At 44.8% G+C, this 17452-nt stretch overlaps 1 protein-coding gene across 1 annotated transcript in view; it reads left to right on the top strand.

Moving 5' to 3' along the window:
- The first annotated feature begins 679 nt into the window (after window positions 1-679).
- TMEM242 (transmembrane protein 242) overlaps window positions 680-17452 on the top strand; it is a 30298-nt gene continuing 13525 nt past the window's right edge. The window contains exons 1-3 of the mRNA XM_028509787.2: window positions 680-836; window positions 1714-1814; window positions 9015-9152. Coding sequence (XP_028365588.1) covers window positions 749-836; window positions 1714-1814; window positions 9015-9152 — 327 coding nt within the window. The 5' untranslated portion in view covers window positions 680-748. The remainder of the gene's footprint in view (window positions 837-1713; window positions 1815-9014; window positions 9153-17452) is intronic.

The raw sequence follows: 17452 nt of genomic DNA, 5'->3' as shown, positions 1-17452 counted from the left end.
ATATTTTAAAATAAAAATGAATAAAGATGTCCATCCTGTCCTCAAGGTCACTACCTTTTTTTTTTAATTGAGAATAATGAACACGTGACAGATCACCTCATTTTAAAAGATTTTGTCATGTGTCTGTGTTTGAGAGGCTGAAAAGATTATCTCCTGTCCACGGCCATTCACGGAATCCACCACCGCCAGCAAAGCAGCCCCCAGACTGCAGAGCGGGCCTGTCTGCGGGCTGCCCGCGTTTCCAGGCGGATCGGCTCCGGGCTCCGCTCTCCCCGCCGGCTCGCATCCTCCACTTCCGTTCAGCTGTGACAGCCCTGCGCTCCCCTCCGCAGGGAGAGAGGCGCAATACCCCAGAGCTGACTCTCCTCCAGGGGTGGAACCTGTCCTTGACACCCATTTCCCAGAAAAACGACAGAGTTAAAAAATGAAGCCTGCATCTTAGAACCGTGGGATGCTACCGCTGGCCGAGCCCCTGTACGAACGAGCTGCAGGGTCTCGAAGCAGGCAGGACCCGGGGACCGCCTTGGCGGACGCCACCCCGGGGCGGGCTAGGGACCCCGCGTGCAGCCACCCCGTCCCCCTTCCCGGCCGCGCGGCCAGAGATCGCGTGGGGACCGCGATCGGTCCCCGGGCCGATATTCAGGTTGTACACGGGAAAGGGGTGCGGAACCTTTCTCCTCCGCCTCGCGGTAGCTTCCAGCCGGGCCCAGTTGTCTCCGGACGCAGGAGTGGAGGCTTCATTATAGATATGGAGCCTGCGGGCCCCGAGGCTGGGGAACGGTCCTCCGGGCTGGAGGCTCCGGGAGGCGCCGACGACCGGCTTTTCCTAGTTAAAGGTGTGGTGCGGGGAGCTGCGGGGGTCGGGCGAGCTCAGCCGGGCTCTGCCGGCGCTGGAGCGGACATTCCCACAGTCGCCCGCCCTGGGAGAAATTCGCCGGAGTCTGCCCTTGAGTTTAGACCTGGGGGTCCCGCGGCCCCCGTGGGTCCGGGCTCGTGCCGGGTGGAGCCTCCCCTGGTCGCGGGGGCGGGGCGGGGGGCGGAACTGGATCCGCGAGCCGCTGTGTGTGCTGCATTTCTCCCATGCCCTCTGCGGTTTCTCCCGCGCCCTCCTTTTTCCTGTGGGCTTCAAGTGAACAGTTCTGGGACGCATGATCTGTGCATTGCACTGCGCGCTCCCCACATAGGAAGAAGTTAGTCTCCTTCCGTCACCTTGTATTTGACCCCTTTACCCTTTACTACCCCCCACCCTCCTTCCCTCGGGTAACTACCATACTGTTGTCTGTGTCTATGAGCTCTTGGCTACTTGTTGGTTTCAGTTTTTAAGCCCCGCACATGAGTAAAATCATATGGTTCTTGACTTTTTGTCTGACTGATTTCTCTTAGCATGATAGTCTCAAGATCAGATCCATCTGTCCCTGTGAAGGGTCCCTGTGCCCATTCCCTGCACTTGGGAATGATATCTCAGAATGACCTCAGGAACTAGAGGTCATGGGGTCATGCAGGTTTTAGGGGCCCTATCATTTATCCCTGATAAATGATGGCAAGAGCTGCTTAGCCCTCATTTCTGGAATTTCAAAAGTAATCTTGAATGTAATTTAAGAAGTACCTAAAATTTAACTGTGTACATCTTTTTAACTGCAGGTTTTGTTTTGTTTTTTCTTTCCTTAATCTCTCTCCCCATCCTCCACCCCCACCCCCCAAAACTCTTGGCAGGTGGACTTTTCCTAGGTACCGTTGCTGCTGCAGGAATGCTAGCTGGATTTGTCACGACATTATCATTGGCTAAAAAGAGAAGCCCTGAATGGTTCAATAAGGTTTGTGACACCAAAATCCATGTGTAGCTTTGTTATTGTTTATAAGTAAATGGTAGCTAATTTGCATAAGATAAAGAAAATATCCATGGCTTTTCGTAGTGCTTTTAGAAGTGAACCTCATAATTTTAAGAAGTGCACAAATTAATCAAGTCTTTCTTAAAAAGAGGTACTTAAATATGTGCTTTCTTAAATTTTAGCAGAACAAGACTTTGAAAGCTCAGCCAGTCCATTTTCTATTTCCAACGTGATTTTAGATCCAAATCTAGGTAATCCCTATCAGTTGTAAGAGGCCCCAGTAGTTCATGTACAACCAAGAAAAAGTGATGCCAGTTAAACTCTTGACACAGTCTTGACTGCAAGGGGCATTTCTATTTCAGAGATGCTAACATGTCCATATGAAGTGCATCTTAGTATGGATGAAAAACACATCAGCTCCTTAAATTCAGAGGTCACACGTGCTTGTGCATTGCTGCAGCCCCCCTCTCTGGCACACAGTAGGTGCTCAGTAAATTCTGACTGAATGACTATAACATGATTCAGGCAGAAAACCCTTACTCCAAAAGCAAGACTGAGCAGTCACCGTTGTGGTCACATATAGTGCGTTTACCTACTTGCAAAATTGTCCTCACATTTGCTCATAGATACTTGTTCTTAGGTATTCTTCTGTCTCTGCCCTCTCCTGGTTTATTTATCTGTTACAATACTTTATTGCTTCAGCACCTGTAACTTGGGCTTTTTTATGGGCTATAGCTAGCTATAAGAGATATAAAAATAAAAAGCATATTAGCCCTTCAGGCAGCTAGCTCTGGTGCGAGAGACAGATATTAAATAAATATTCACACAAATAACTACATAATTACAATTTGATGTTTGCTCTAGAAGAACAGTGTTAATGTAAAAAAAATCATAAGACCAGCTGAATCCCTTTCCATTTCTATGTGTCTTTAATGATCTAATAACCATACGTAAGCCTTATGAACATTGTAATGGTAAGAGACCACATTTAAAGTGCATCTGGGTCCCCTTCTGATTACTCAGGGCTTATGCAGAACTTCCCAAATTATTCCTATGAACCGCATGGCCATTTCCGCCTATATTACAGAATATTTTCAGAGCAGAAATATATCTTGTGGTAGAAATTAGTAAGACCTGATAGTAGTGTTTTAATAGGAGAGTTTGGGTTCATTTCTAAGCTTAAGTTTTCACATTAACCTTTGACAGATCTTTTTGAGAAGCTGGTAAAAAGTACGAATTCTCTCTCAGGAAAAAAAAAACCACAAGTGTTCACAAGTTCGCTCTTGGCTTTGTGGTTCTAAGATTTGATGATCACATATGCCCTTTATGGTCTAACATGGTTTTCAAACTGTGGTCCACAGAGCGCTGGGGATGCTTGAGACCCTCCTGGGGGTCCATAAAGTCAGAGCTTTCCATGATGATGCTAAGACATTTGGACTGCCGGTACAGAAGCAGTGGGGGCGGGGGGACTGCTGGTGCCTCAGTGTCATCAAGGCAGTGGCCCGAGCTGTACCAGCAGTCATTGTGTTCTTCATTACCATGTGCTTGCCATTTAAAAACCCATCACTGTCTAAGAATGTCCTCATTGAAGCAGTAAAATTGTTTTATTGACTCTTGACTCCTGAACACACCTCTTTAGTATTCTGTGTGAAGAAATGGGAAGTATCCCTAAAGCACTCTGCTTTGTATCAAAGAAAGATGTTTTTCTTGAGGAAAAGCAATTGAGTTGCACAATGAACTAGCTGCTTTTTTCATGGCATATTGTTTTTACTTCAAAGAACAACTGACAAACTATAGTTACTCAGTAGAGTGTATATGACAGACATTTTCTTAAAAATCAACAACATAGACCTGTCTCCTCAAGCAAACAATTGTCAGTGTATGTTGCCAATGGTAAAATTTGAGCTCTTAAGTGAAAATTAGATTTCAGAAAACTTTTATCTACCTTTGTGGGCTTGACAGCTGCTCAGTACTTAAAGGGTTTTTCAATGAGATTTGTGGTGATACTAATGAACTGATTTTTAAAAATATTTAATAAATGGTGTCAACATTGGAAAGATCGGTGTAACTTGATAAATCAGTATTCTCTGAATGATCATGATGCATGGGTAAAAGTTTCACTCAAAGTACAAAATAAACTAACGGGTTTTAATGTAACAGAGTACAAAAAAATTTCCTGATAGGACTTTAGTTTCCATATTGCAGCTAACCTTTAAGAAGCTGTTTGTTGTGTTTTGGTGTAGTACCAGAGCATGACGGCTGTTACAGTACTCCACCCATTTCCAGCCACATGTCTGTGCGGGTCTAGACTTTACTGCAACCAAGAAAACGTATTGCAACAGATGATTGAATGCAGAATGTGGATATATGAAAATCCAGCTGTCTTTTACTAAGCCAGACATTTAAAGGATTAACAGAAATGGAAAACATTGCCTTTTTTTGTATTAAATTTAGTTTTTTTTATAAGGTACTTTTTATAAAAATATATTTATATTACTCTATAATGGGTATCTTTTAAAGTGAATCAAGTAAAATTCAAAATTTTTCTATTTTAACTTTTAATACATTAAATATTGATAAATATAATCCATATAATCAGGAATCTCTGAGGTCTGAGTATAAGTGGATCTTGAGACCAGAAAGTTTGAGCACTGCTGTTCTGGACGGTTAAACATGGGAGGTTCCGCCTCCCCTCCGGGAAAACACACGTCTGAGCCAGAGCCTTACCGCTGACTCAGACTGTCGGAGAGGCGCAGTTGGTGGGGGAGCCCAGAGGCTCTGGAGCGGTTAGTGAGCGTACACCGGCCCAGCGCCAGGTTGAGAGCCCTCCCACTCAGGCAGTGCACTTCAGAGTCGCTGCCTGAAAGTGTTCTTGGATGGCGCCTAACATTTGAGGGCTTACCATGTGCCAGCCGCTATTCATAGGGTTAGGCGGCATTTAACCCGGTCACAGCCCTGTGAGGTGCTGACTTCTACTGCCGTCCCCACGAAACTAAGGCACAGAGAGAGCCGCCAACCTGCTCACCCTGGCGCTCCACCCAGCTCTGATTATGTCTGGAGAATAAACAGTGCTATTTTTAAGCAATTTTTTATTTAGTTAGACTTCTGTCCACTAGCCTGGGAATCTAAGTCTTAATCATAATACAGATTAAATGCAACCCAAAGGGACTTTAAAATGATCAACTTTCAGATGGGGTGGATTACTTACACTGCTGTTATTTTAGGACGATGAGAACCTTTAATGTGTGTCTTAGCTGAGTCTCATGCTAGAAACTGGGAGTGGAGAGCGATAGTAAATACTGAATGAATATTCTTTTTTTTTGTCCTTTGAATAAACAGAAAGGGAAGGTTCAAGCTAAGGTGGCTGAAAGATCCCATTCTTGAGTTTCATTGGTTGATCTATTAAAATAGATCAAGGTTTTTGAGATAAACTGGTACATTTCACATTTGTATAACATCAGTCTCATAAAATGATTGTGAAGCACTATGAGTGGAAATAATGTGCACGTTATATGTCTGTTTTGTTAAAACAATTGAAGAAAATGGAGAATAATATACAAACACACCGTTTACTTATCTGCAGTAATGGGGTGCCCTGCTCACCGTGACGCCGCACGGTGCAGTGACTGGGAGCTGTGTCAGGGCCCGTGTACGTAGTGAGCAGATAACCGAGACGAGTTCTCGTCTTCTACCATAGCTACAGGTTCTGAGAATTATAAAAAATGTTTGAAAATATATATATGTTAAAAAAACCAGCCAGCTATCTCTATAAAGAATATAGCATAATGTTCTACCAGAGAAGAATACCTTATAGAGGAAGTAACTAGATTGAACATTCTTTTTAAATATCAGTTTCATATTCCAAATTCAGCCCCAGGTTAAATTGACAAAACCTGAAAACGTGAACTTTATTCTTAGGTCCGAGGCTGGCATTCTGACAGACCCAACAGTTTGCTCTCGATCGTCCCTGCATCTGGGAATAACAGATCCATTCTGGTCACCTGCTAGCACACCCCCGTGTCTTCAGGCATAAGGGGTTAAAAAGACAGTTGCCACCTAGAAAAGAACTTTTCTGTTTTATCTTGGCGATAGTGAATACCATAACTACAAGTGATTTGTTAAACTCAGCGTCCATATGTACTTTTGTTTTCATTTAAATTAAAAAATACTGTGGCAGCAAGGAAAATTGTAGCTTTCACTAAATATATATGTGACCAACGTGTGTTTATAGCAAAGGATCTCTTAACACAACTTTTTTTTTGGCGGGGGGGCAAGTCAGACTTTCCCCACAGCAAGTCAGCCAGTGTTCATTTGGAAAAATCCGAGCAGGGTTTCCGAAGGTCACGTGACCTGCACCCCAGAGGGAAAAGCTTGTGACTAAACTTTTAAAAACTTAGTAAAGATAGATCAGTTTTTAATATTGTTTCCACAAAAGTTCATTTTTGGAAGTGTGTAGACAATAACTAAGAATAACTCATTTCATCTCCCAGTCAGTTTCTGAAGGCTGATGCACAAATACACGTGCACGTACTGCTTTTTAAAAGATCCAAAACTTTGACACAATGAAGATGTTACTGGACCATTGCTGTCAGTAGGCTTTTTTTAAATATGTAGTTACCTTTTTAACTTAAGTTAGTCAAACAAATGTGGATTTATATAGACTTTTAAAAATATATGTATGTATATAATACATATATAATTTCTGTCCTCCCCAGGGAAATGGGGAATTTTTAATTTAAGTTTCTAAATTAAAATTTAGGCTAAAGCACTTAAACCGACTCCAGTTTGGTCAGATCTGATTGACAGTACTGCCTCTGGAGGAGAATTCAGGCCAGTTAGAACTCAGTGCCTTTTGTGCACCCTCAGGAGCCGCTCTGGAATTACAGCGACACGAACAGGGGAACAAGATATGGGGGTGTATTGTTTTTACCACAGAAAATGGCTATAAAAAACTTATTAAAAATTTTGTTGGGTCTAAGGCATATCTTAAAACAGTGTAAGTCGGCAGATACTGAGTACCTACCAGGCCTAGGCACGTGCTGGGCACACGTGGGTTACAGAGACACAGTTTCTGTGTGCTGTCAGTAACACTCACAACCATGAGGAGCGTGTAAAGACACCCATGTTAAGAAATGTGTTGAACAGTATGAAGAATTCTTCTAAAACAGAAAAGGACAAGGGAATGGAAATACATTTCCAGGTAGAAGACCGGATGTTATACATTTGCTAATTTGATGTCATTCTAATGAAAATGCCAATGAATGGACATTTTCACCAATTGTTTGGGGGGAAATCTTGACAGAATGTTCTAGGATTTTAAGAACAAACAAATGGGATCTCATCAAAATAAAAAGTTTCTGCATGGCTAAAGAAAACAGTATTAAAATAGAAAGAGAACCAACCGTATGGGAAAACATAATTGCCAATGATACCTCAGACAAGGATTTAATTTCCAAAATATATAAAGATCACACACAACTTCACTCTAAGAAGACAAGCAAACCAATTAAAAAATGGGCAAAGGACTTGAACAGACACTTCTCCAAAGAGGACATACAGAGGGCCCAGAGACATATGAAAGGATGCTCAGTTTTGCTAGCTATCAGAGAGATGCAAATTAAAACCACAATGAGATACCACTTCACATCGGTCAGAATGGCCAGCATAAACAAAGCAGCAAACAACAAGTGTTGGAGAGGTTGTGGAGAAAAGGGGACCCTAGTGCACTGTTGGTGGGACTGCAGACTGGTACGACCACTATGGAAAATAGTATGGAATTTCCTCAGAAAACTAAAAATGGATCTGCCTTTTGATCCAGCAAGTCCACTGCTGGGATTATACCCTAAGAATACTGAAACATGAATCCAAAACAACCTATGCACCCCAATGTTATAGGAGCACAATTTACAATAGTCAAGTGCTGGAAGCAACCTAAGTGTCCATCAGTAAATGAGTGGATCAAAAAACCGTGGTACATTTGCACAATGGAATTCTATGCAGCAGAGAGAAAGAAGGAGCTCCTACCCTTTGCAACAGCATGGATGGAACTGGAGAGCATTGTGCTAAGTGAAACAAGCCAGGCAGTGAAAGACAAATACCACATGATCTCACCTTTAACAGGAACCTAAACAACAAAACAAGCAAAATATAACCAAAGACACTGAAACTGAGAACAGGCTGACAGTGACCAGAGGGGAGAGGGGAGGGAATTTCAGAGCAAAAGGGTGAAGGGTTTGCAGGAACCATTATAAAGGACATGTGGACAATAACGGGGTAGGGGGGTGGAAGTGTGAGGGAAATGGGGAGGGTTGGGGGGTTGGGCTGTGGGGGGAGGCAGAAAACTATTTGAACAACAATTTAAAAAAAGGAAAAAAATGTTCTAGGATTTTTCTGGAAGAAATAATAGGCAAAAGAAACAAAGATTTTTGAAAAAAGTAATGAGTGATGTACTTTCTGGATATTAAAACTTTTGAATTCTATAATTAAATCTGTGTGATTCTGGCATAAAAATAGACAACAAGTTAGTTGTACAAAAATAGCTTATAAATAAACCTCTCTATATAGGTTTCTCTAATAAGTTGGGAGGAGAAGGATTAATCGATTAGATTAGAGTGGGGTAGTTGCTAAGCTTTTTGAGAAATAAACTCCCTTGAGTCATTAGCTCCAATCAAAACCAAAATAAATACCAGATGAACTAAAAAGTCAGTGGTAAAAAGAAGAGATAATTAAAAAAATACAGCTAACAGAAAAGAGAAATGACTGTAATTTTAGGATAGGGGAAGTTTTAGTGAGCTTAAAAGCATTAGGATGCATCTTTGATCAAAGACGAAAACTAAAAAACAAAATACAAGGAATTAAAAGTAAAGCAAGCTCGGAGAATAGGATAATACATAACATAGGTGTAAGGACTGAAGAATATCAATAACACAAATAAGGAAACTTTCAGTGGGCAAACAACACGAATGTACAACTCAAAAAGCATAAACATTTGGTTCATGGCTTAGGAAAATGCTCATTCTCACTAATACAGGAATATAAGTTATAAATGGTTTTATATAAATTTGAACGGTTTCTTTGGGGGTATTTTTGTAGATATTGCTATTTTTCACATTAACTTCGAACACTCCCCAAATATTTCTTTCTGAAGTGTGGACTCTCACCCCAGCCTCTCTGCCTCCCCTGCAGGGGAGCCTGGCCACCGCCGCTGTCCCGGAGAGCGGGTCGTCCCTGGCCCTGCGAGCCTTGGGCTGGGGCTCCCTGTACGCGTGGTGTGGGGTTGGCGTGATCAGCTTCGCCGTCTGGAAGGCTCTAGGAGTTCACAGTGTAAGTAACTACAGTCCTGGGACTGGTGTCTGGGATGTTTATCCTGCTTCCTGCGTCCAAGTCTTCCCGATTCTCAAATCTGTATAGTTTGTTCGCTATCTTAGGAAGTGACAACAGGGAAGGTGACTAAGTTCTTACGAATAACTAGGCAACTCCTTATGACTAGTAAATGATATAAGTAATTTACATATTTAAAGGTGGTGGAACTTCAAATGTAATTAACAAATGACTAATTCATAGCAAATGTTCATTCTGTATAAATTGGCACTAGCTACTTGTTCAGTGAAATTATCGACTTTGGAACTTTTTATGCTTTTTGACATCCATGTATATAAATATTCTTCTAAAGCAGTTAAAGAATTGTAAAATTATTATTTAAATTATTAATATATTTACACATTACTGGAAAAACTTAAAAAGCCTGTGTGTGTGTGTGTGTGTGTGTGTGTGTACACTTTAGACTACAAGCTAAAAAGCTATCCATTCAGAGTGACTTTTTTAAACTACGCATGGGAAGTTCTGAGGACCAGGCTCTCTGTGACAGCTGCCGGTGACGGTGGCGTGGAATGGGACAGGTAGCAGCAGGGGAGGTGAGGGAAGGAGGTCCTGGATGTGTTTCGAAGGTAGAGGCAACAAGGATCTGTTACAGGTTGGATGCAAAAGGGGGGAGAAAGTGAAGTCAAGGATGTCTCCAAGGCTTTTGGCCTGAGCAGCTGGAAACTGGATGGGGACCAGTGTGGCAGGAGCAGATGTGGGGGTGAAGTCAGGGGCTCCTTCTGGGACCTGTCTGTTTGAGATACCTGTTAGGTAGCCGAGTGGAGAGTTGAGCCAGCAGTTACATGCGGAATGTTGGCATTCAGGGGGAAATGCAAGGTGAGGGTATAATTTGGGACTCATTAGTGGAAAGACTGCACTTTACGCTATGAGATCAGAATGACATCACTAAGGCAGTGAACGGAAAGAGGTCCGAGGCAGGACCTCTTGGGCCCACCTGAGGGTTAGAGGCAGGGGAATGAGGAAAGGAGCAACCGGGGTTTGCCCCTGCGGGGGTAGGGAAGACCAGGAGGATGGTGCCTTGGGTGTCAGGCTTTCAAGGAGGCGAGACAGCGCCGACAGTCCACTGAGTTAGCATGTGGCGCAGTCACTGATGGGCACAGCCGAGTGGAGGGGCTGCATACGGGAGTGGCGGAGAGAGACTGCGGCAGCACGCATGGCAAGTCTTTCGAGTTTTACTGTAAAGGGAAAGAAAGACGTGGGATCATATTTAGAAAGGGGAGCTGGGGCCAAGACAGTTTGTGTTTATCTTTTAAGTTGGGAGAATTAACGGCATGCGTGCATGCCGATGGGAGTGATTCAGTAGAGGGGCAAGGGAGGGGAGAATTGCTGGAGTAATAGGTATTATTATTAGAATTATTACTGGCATTATTGAGTTTTTCACTTGGCTTAATCATAACTAAACATAGGCATTATTGTACTTTCCACTCAAAATATACTGATACACAAACAGGTGTTGCTTTTCTCCTAGTCTGACTAACCTTTAGTTTGGAAGTAACCGCGCAGGCAAATTTTCATAGGCCAACAAAATTAGGTTATTTAAATTAAATTATATGCTTGCAGACTTGGGCTTTATGGGCTAGACTGTGCTATTTCAGTTTCTAGAATGTGGACTTCTGTGGGACTGATAAGAGGATTACTGCCTAATAAAATATTTGAGGGAGAAATATTCTTTTCTGATTGACACTATTGAATATGAGGATACTTAGAATCCTTTTATATTGCATCTTAATGTCTTTAACTAAAAAGGCAGACTGCAAATACACTCTCTCCGTACATGTAGGTCATTGGACACATCCGTTTGATCTTATTATGGCCGAATCATCTCACAGAAAAACGGACCACTGGCACTTTGTCCAGGGGACAGCGTTTGAACGCAGCAGTGCTCATTGACTTGCTCACTCAGAAGACGTTTGTGGGCCTGCCCCGGGCCAGGCTCCGCTAAGACAAGGCACCCAGTAGACTTACTGGGTGCGTCTCAGGCTTTAAGACTGAGCAGATTCTCAGTGGATGGCCCTGCCCTGAGGCTCGTGCAGAGCAATGTGGTATGTTTCAGCTCCGCATTTAGAGAGTTGAGAAAACCCCGAGGTTCCCACAGGAACCCCATTGATGAACTTTTCTTCTCACTGTTTACTGTCTTTTCCTGGGAAATGCCATTCTTCCTATGACTGAGGAAGCCGTCCGAAAATGTTAAACGGAAGTGGTCCAAGTCTGTGCACCCCGTAACAACCGAGGTGACTGGTGTAGGTCCGAATCAGCTTCAGGGTCAAATAACTGTTGGTCGCTGCCTTCAGTTGCATTAAATCTCCAGTATAAACCCAGGTTTTTTAGAAAAAGGGGGTGCCACCTAACGGCCGACCCAGAGCAGCTGACAATGCTCCCTGTAACTGTACAGGGCACATATTGTTGACTCACAGCTACATCTGCTGGCCTGCAAAGGAACACGCTGAAAATGCTTACAGTGAAGCCCTTCAGTTTCTTAGAAATATCTTGGATTTACTTTCTGTTTATTCATAGTTATTGTGGAATTTTATTTCACATGGAATATGTATAAGATAAATATAAATTTGTATTTTACGCAGTAGTATATCATTTCCTCAAGAAGTTCCAAAACAGGACAGGTAGTGCAAGCTATTTTGTCAGCAGACTGGAGCAGAAGAAGTGCGCCCAGAATTTAAAATAGGGCCTTCCCTTCGCTCCACTGACCAGCCTGGGGCCAGCACGGACTGACTGCTCAGTATGGGCTCATTGGTTACTTTGAATTGGGGTATTTTATCATCGGATTATGGTGGAGGCAGCATTAATTTTATCACAGTCACTTAGTCGTGAAAAGAATGAACAGTGGCTGTGGGTTCATGGTTCTAGGAGATGGACGTGTTCAAGCCCAGTGAGCGCCATGCCACGCCACGCCACACCACCGTGGCACGGTGACGGCTGTGTTATCGGGGCAGGCGTTCTAAGTGGCGAGAGTGGCTTGGGATCGGTGCTCCTCAGTCAGTAGGACCTCCAGTGACACCAGCTGTAGCGCCCCCGGCACCAGAAAAGGAAGCACGCCACCTACAGTTAACTTAGTTGTTACTCGAGAGCAATGACTTGTTAACTTTCTTACCTTTTGTCATAGTTGGAACACATACTTGAAAGGATTTCGGAGGAGGTGGAGCATATTCAGAGTTAGTCTTCTTTTCTCCTCCCCTTAGAAGGAAAAACGTCAAGTATATAAATAATTCCTGACTGATATCATTGGAAACTTCATAGATTTTTATGCCTGTGGACCCATATACGGTCTACATTTGTTGGAAGTGGGGCTGTAGCCTCAAAGCACTGGTCAGAATGGCCCACTGCCAATGTTTACTGCGGTTTGTATGTAACGTGGTCATGAGACCCTGCGTAGTTAGAATTTACAGGTAATTTACAGCTTTTGCCCTTACAGGAGCTAAAACCTCAATGGTAATAAGACTATGAATGAAAACATTCTTAGTTATTGTGAAATACTTTAAATTGTCCAGGGATTTAAATTTAAAAATTAACTTATAAATGTAGGGAGTGTTTTGGTTTGTTTATTGCCCTTTTATGATGGGATAAGAGGGATTTGTCTTTATATATATTGGTATTTTTAAAGAGAAATAGATTTTGGACCTGTGTTTTCTTTTTTAAACAAAATGCCTTTACTTTGGTAAAAATATGTACTCAGTGTTTGTAAAAGAAGAATTAATGTAGAAAAGTACCAGAAGGGACAGAGAATGACCAGACATCTCAGAGTCGCAGTCACCTGTTACAGGAGAAGTGTCCCTTCTGTAGGCACGCCCACATAATCGTGTATAAATGTTTCACTGCACCACTCTGGAAGCTTTCCTCACCGAACTGCCATAGGAACCTCTTGGCACAGTTGAGTATATAAATCTCCATCACTTTTAATGACTACATGGTACTCTACTGTGTATTATCATTTCCTTAATCAGTCTCCTGCCAACAGTATTTAGATTGTAATTTTTCACTATTAAACACCATAGTAAATCTCTGCAGGCTTACATCTTTTTGTACTTTACTTGGTCAAGAAATTTGTCCTAGAGACAGCTGTTATTGTTGAATCAAAGTGCATGTTAAAAATGTTTTTGATTTCTGTTGCTAAAGGGCCTTCCAGGAAAGTTGATACAATTTAGAAGATGTCAACATGCAAGTTTCCTGGCACCCATGCCATTAGTGGCTTCTGTTACTCTGAAACTTTTGCCAGTCTGATGGCAAGCGCTCCCTTTCTTCCTTTTCTACACCCCGCCCCCCCCCCCCCCCCCCCCCCCCCGGAAGGCCCCACAGCTGTAGCAGCTATAAAGGCTTTTATGGAAATCATCCTGGATCAGGGCTTGCCTCCTCATCTGCTGACGTGGGTTGCTTCTTTCTCAAAAGCTCAGGCCTCTTTTTTTTTTTTAATAAAACATGTATTTTAAATATTGCTCTAAAAATTATCATTTGACTTTCCTATTCTAAGAAAGATCATTTAAGACAAGCAATATTATACCTTTCCTCTAGGACAGTATCAGATGCTAGTAAAATTTATTTTCTCCAGCTGCTACTAGGCATACTTTTTATGTTAATATTTAGGCTCAATTTTTAATGGCTTTATGACCAACTTGAGGGCTTTTCCTAATTATACCCAAATCCCTTTCTTTTTGACTTTGCAACCGATCCGTTTCTTTCTCCCCCCTCTAAAATCAATAAAAACATATCCTTGGGTGAGGATTAAAAAAAAAAAAACTATAGAGAAGCGTAAACGTTTTTAACTTCTAAGATACCTAAGAAGGAAATAGACTTCATGCTATAGAGTCTTCATTCGCTGAGGTCAAACATCAAAAACAGGTCCGAGTCTCCTGGCAAACTGTCCAGTCTCAGCCACTTCTGAGTCATCTTCAGAAGTCCGAGAGCAGCTGGAACATTTCCCCCCTGCGTCCTCGCCTAATCTAATTTCAGTGTGTCCAAAGATCCTGCCGGCTTCTGCCCCCAGGAAGCAAGCTTCAGTTTCTTACTCTGATCACCAGACGTCAGCAGACTCCCGGCCTCGCTTCCCCTTCCGAATGGTGGTGCTTACTGGAAGGCCCGGAGCACAGAGTCATCGTGCCCTTGCAGACGGGTCCGGCCGTCGGGCTCTCAGGTCTTCAAACAGCTCGAGCACTGAGGCATATTTTCCCGCAGTCGTTTTTAAATGAATGGGAAGTGGCACTGTGCGTTGGTGAAATTCAGCTCTGAGGTGACAGGAACGTCTCTGTCACCCTCCTTCCCCTCCCCTGCAGCTCTCAGGGGCTTGGCCTCCCCGTGGTGAGGCACTCCATGGAGATGTGGAGGGGCAATCTGGTTGGTGACAGAGAGACCGCGTCACAGGGACTTCCGCTCAGGCTGAAAAGGGAGATAATGACCAGTGCACATTTTTTCCTGGGGGCTGAGGGATGTTTCGGCATTTTGCCAAGATAGCTCTTTACAAACCCACCAGTCCTTTTATAAGTAAAGTAGGGCCCCAGGCGTTTTATGAAGTGAGAATGTGCAACAGTTACTAAGAAAGATAAGCTCTGCCGTGAAAGCCTTGTTCGAGGCCTGACACCAAGCAGGCCTGATCACCCCCAGAATGTTCCCAGCCTGTGCCACCGGAGGAAAGGCGTCCTTGGTTTCACTCGGATTTCCTTTTTCTTTGTACTTACTTCTTACACTGAGCACAGGAAATGGGGCACGGGCAGGCAGACCTGTCTGACCGAAGGGCCGTGAGCCCATGCCCCGTGGCTCCGCTTGCTCCTTAGGCTTTGTTTAAAAGGCACCTGTTATCGGTCACTTCTGAATATCTAGAACTATGAAAAAATATTATGTATGTTGGTACACTTCTATATTATTATTCACTTACCCTATACCAGAAAATGGAAGTGTTCTCTCACATTGCATTTTCCTGCCTGAAATATTTCTAAGTTTAGGAATAAACAACTTGTTTTAACGTGCTCTGTATCCTTCCACAACGTGAATTGTGCCGAGCACAATCTCACTTTGCCTTGATGCCGCAGTTACACCAGTTACCGTTTGCTTTGTGGGCTAGCAGATTCTGGGCTTTCACGGCTCTTTATTCTTTTGGTAATTTTTCTTGATCCTTGCTTGGCTCTTGTGTCTCACTCCCCAGTGTCCCGCTGGCTTCTGGGACGCTGCTGCCGCCCCCCTCTGCCCCCGCCCCCAGTTACACTGAGACCCCTGCCTTTGCCCTGTAGTTTCTCCCTCACGGTCCGCCGTCTGGTGGCCTCGTCCCTGTGCGGTCCACGGCAGGCCTGTGGCTCCAGCCCCGGCACCTGAGCTGCTGGCTCGTGGGCCTGCTTGACGGGACACTGAGGCCTAGATGTCCTCCGGGCCTCGTGGGTGTTCCCACTGCACTGTCATTTACTCCCACCCTGCTCCTGGTCACCCGCAGTGGACGGCGGCACACCCACAAAGCTGCCTGAGGAGAAAAGCTGGACTCCACTCACGACCCCAGTCTTTCTCACCCCCGTGTCTGATCGGTCACCAAGTCCTGCTGCTCCCTCACCTCCGCAGCCCCTGCGGTTGGCAGCGCCTTCCTGCCCGTGACAATCACACCTCATCCCTGGCTTCTGGGCCTCTGCCTCGCCTCTCCGCGGTCCTCCCCCCACAGCCACCTCAGACACGCTGGGCTCCACTCCCTGAACTTCCACCCGCCCTGGACCGCCCACTGCCTCTCCTCCTGTCCCCAGGGCGTCTGGTCTCACTCCTGGTATCTAGCCGAGGAACTCCTCCCGTCATCACCCTTGGCCTCTGCGGACGGTCAGCCTGTCCCTCTGCTGCGGCGCATGGAGACACCCACGTGTTTCTGCCGGCTCTGAAAGTTCTCTCCCAGCCCTCCTTGTCCACCTCCAGCGGCCAGCCCGTGTGTCTGCTTCCCTCCACAGAGCAAACCTCTGTGGTCCCTGTCTCCCCGCCTCCCCTTTTTCTCCTCCGCCCAGCTTCTTCCCCAGTGCCCCTGAAACGGCTGTTGTAAGGGTCGCCAGTGTCCTGCGTGTGGCCGGATCCAGGTCTTGTCTTCACCCTCTGCTCCTTGACCTCTCAAGCAACATTCGACACAACTGAGACCCCTCCCCTCGATGAAACACTGTCTTGTTTTCTGAGACACCTTCGACCTCAGCAGCCCTTTGTGCCTGTCCCCTTTGCTGGCCCCTCCTCTGGCAGACGCGTAAACGTCAGTGACCAGTGGCTTCCTCCTTGGACTCTCTGCTCTCCATCCGCGGTGCTCTGCTCTAGTCCTTGGCATTTACAACAGCCTGTACCGTGTGGGTGCCCACACGCACAGCTCCTGCTGGACCTGCAGAGCCGCCTCTCGGCTGCCTGCTGCACGTCCTCACCGGGTCTCACAGGCAGGTCAGCGACCCAGTTTCCTCACCTCCTCCCCAGCTGGCTCCTCCCCTAGTCTCTGCCTGTCACTAAGTGCCACTCCCATCTCCCGGTTGTTCAAAGCAAAACACAGCACAGAATCATCGTAGAGTCTTTCATTTCCCTGCACTCCCTTCCTCTAAGCCATGAGCAAGTCCTGCCTATTAGCTTTGCTACTAAACACAGCCTGGCTCCTTCCATCTCCATCTGCCTCCATTCATCTTGTGCCTTGTGTATTGAAATGGTTTCCTGGGCAGGAAACCGACCTCTCCTTTCCTTCCTTCAGAGTTTCTTCTCCACACAGTAAAACCAGGAAAGTCAGCACTCATGCTGCCCGTCACTGCCAGAACCAACAAGTAGAGACAAGGATTGAATTTTTATGGGCGCTGTATTCAGATGTCAGCTAAAAAACCACCTTAACATCTAATCTCAAGACAACCTTTTTATAAGGAGAAAAGGGTCTGTAAGGGGTTTGCAAAAAAGGTTAATCATATAATCTACTGATCAACAATTCTCTCCCTGGAGCACACTGGCTCAGATACCACCGCCCCGGCTTGCAAGACCCCCTGGGGTACCAGGGCTGAATTGTTTGTCCACCTCCTGTCACGCATTCCAATTCCTGGAATAACAGCTTCCCACATGCATTAGTCACTTAAGCCTATTGAATGTAACAACTACAATTTTTAACTCTTGAGTTCCCCATCAATAGCACACAGAGATACTTTTAAAATGGAGTTAGGTCCTGTGATTCTTTTACTGACACCCCTTCAGTGGCTCCACCTGGAGTCTGACATCATGGAAGCAGCACGGTCCCCCTCCCGTCCTGCCCCCCCCCCCCACTGCCA

The sequence above is a fragment of the Phyllostomus discolor genome, chromosome 4, assembly GCF_004126475.2.
Source record: "Phyllostomus discolor isolate MPI-MPIP mPhyDis1 chromosome 4, mPhyDis1.pri.v3, whole genome shotgun sequence".
Taxonomy (NCBI): domain Eukaryota; kingdom Metazoa; phylum Chordata; class Mammalia; order Chiroptera; family Phyllostomidae; genus Phyllostomus; species Phyllostomus discolor.
This window is presented reverse-complemented; position numbering and strand designations above follow the sequence as displayed.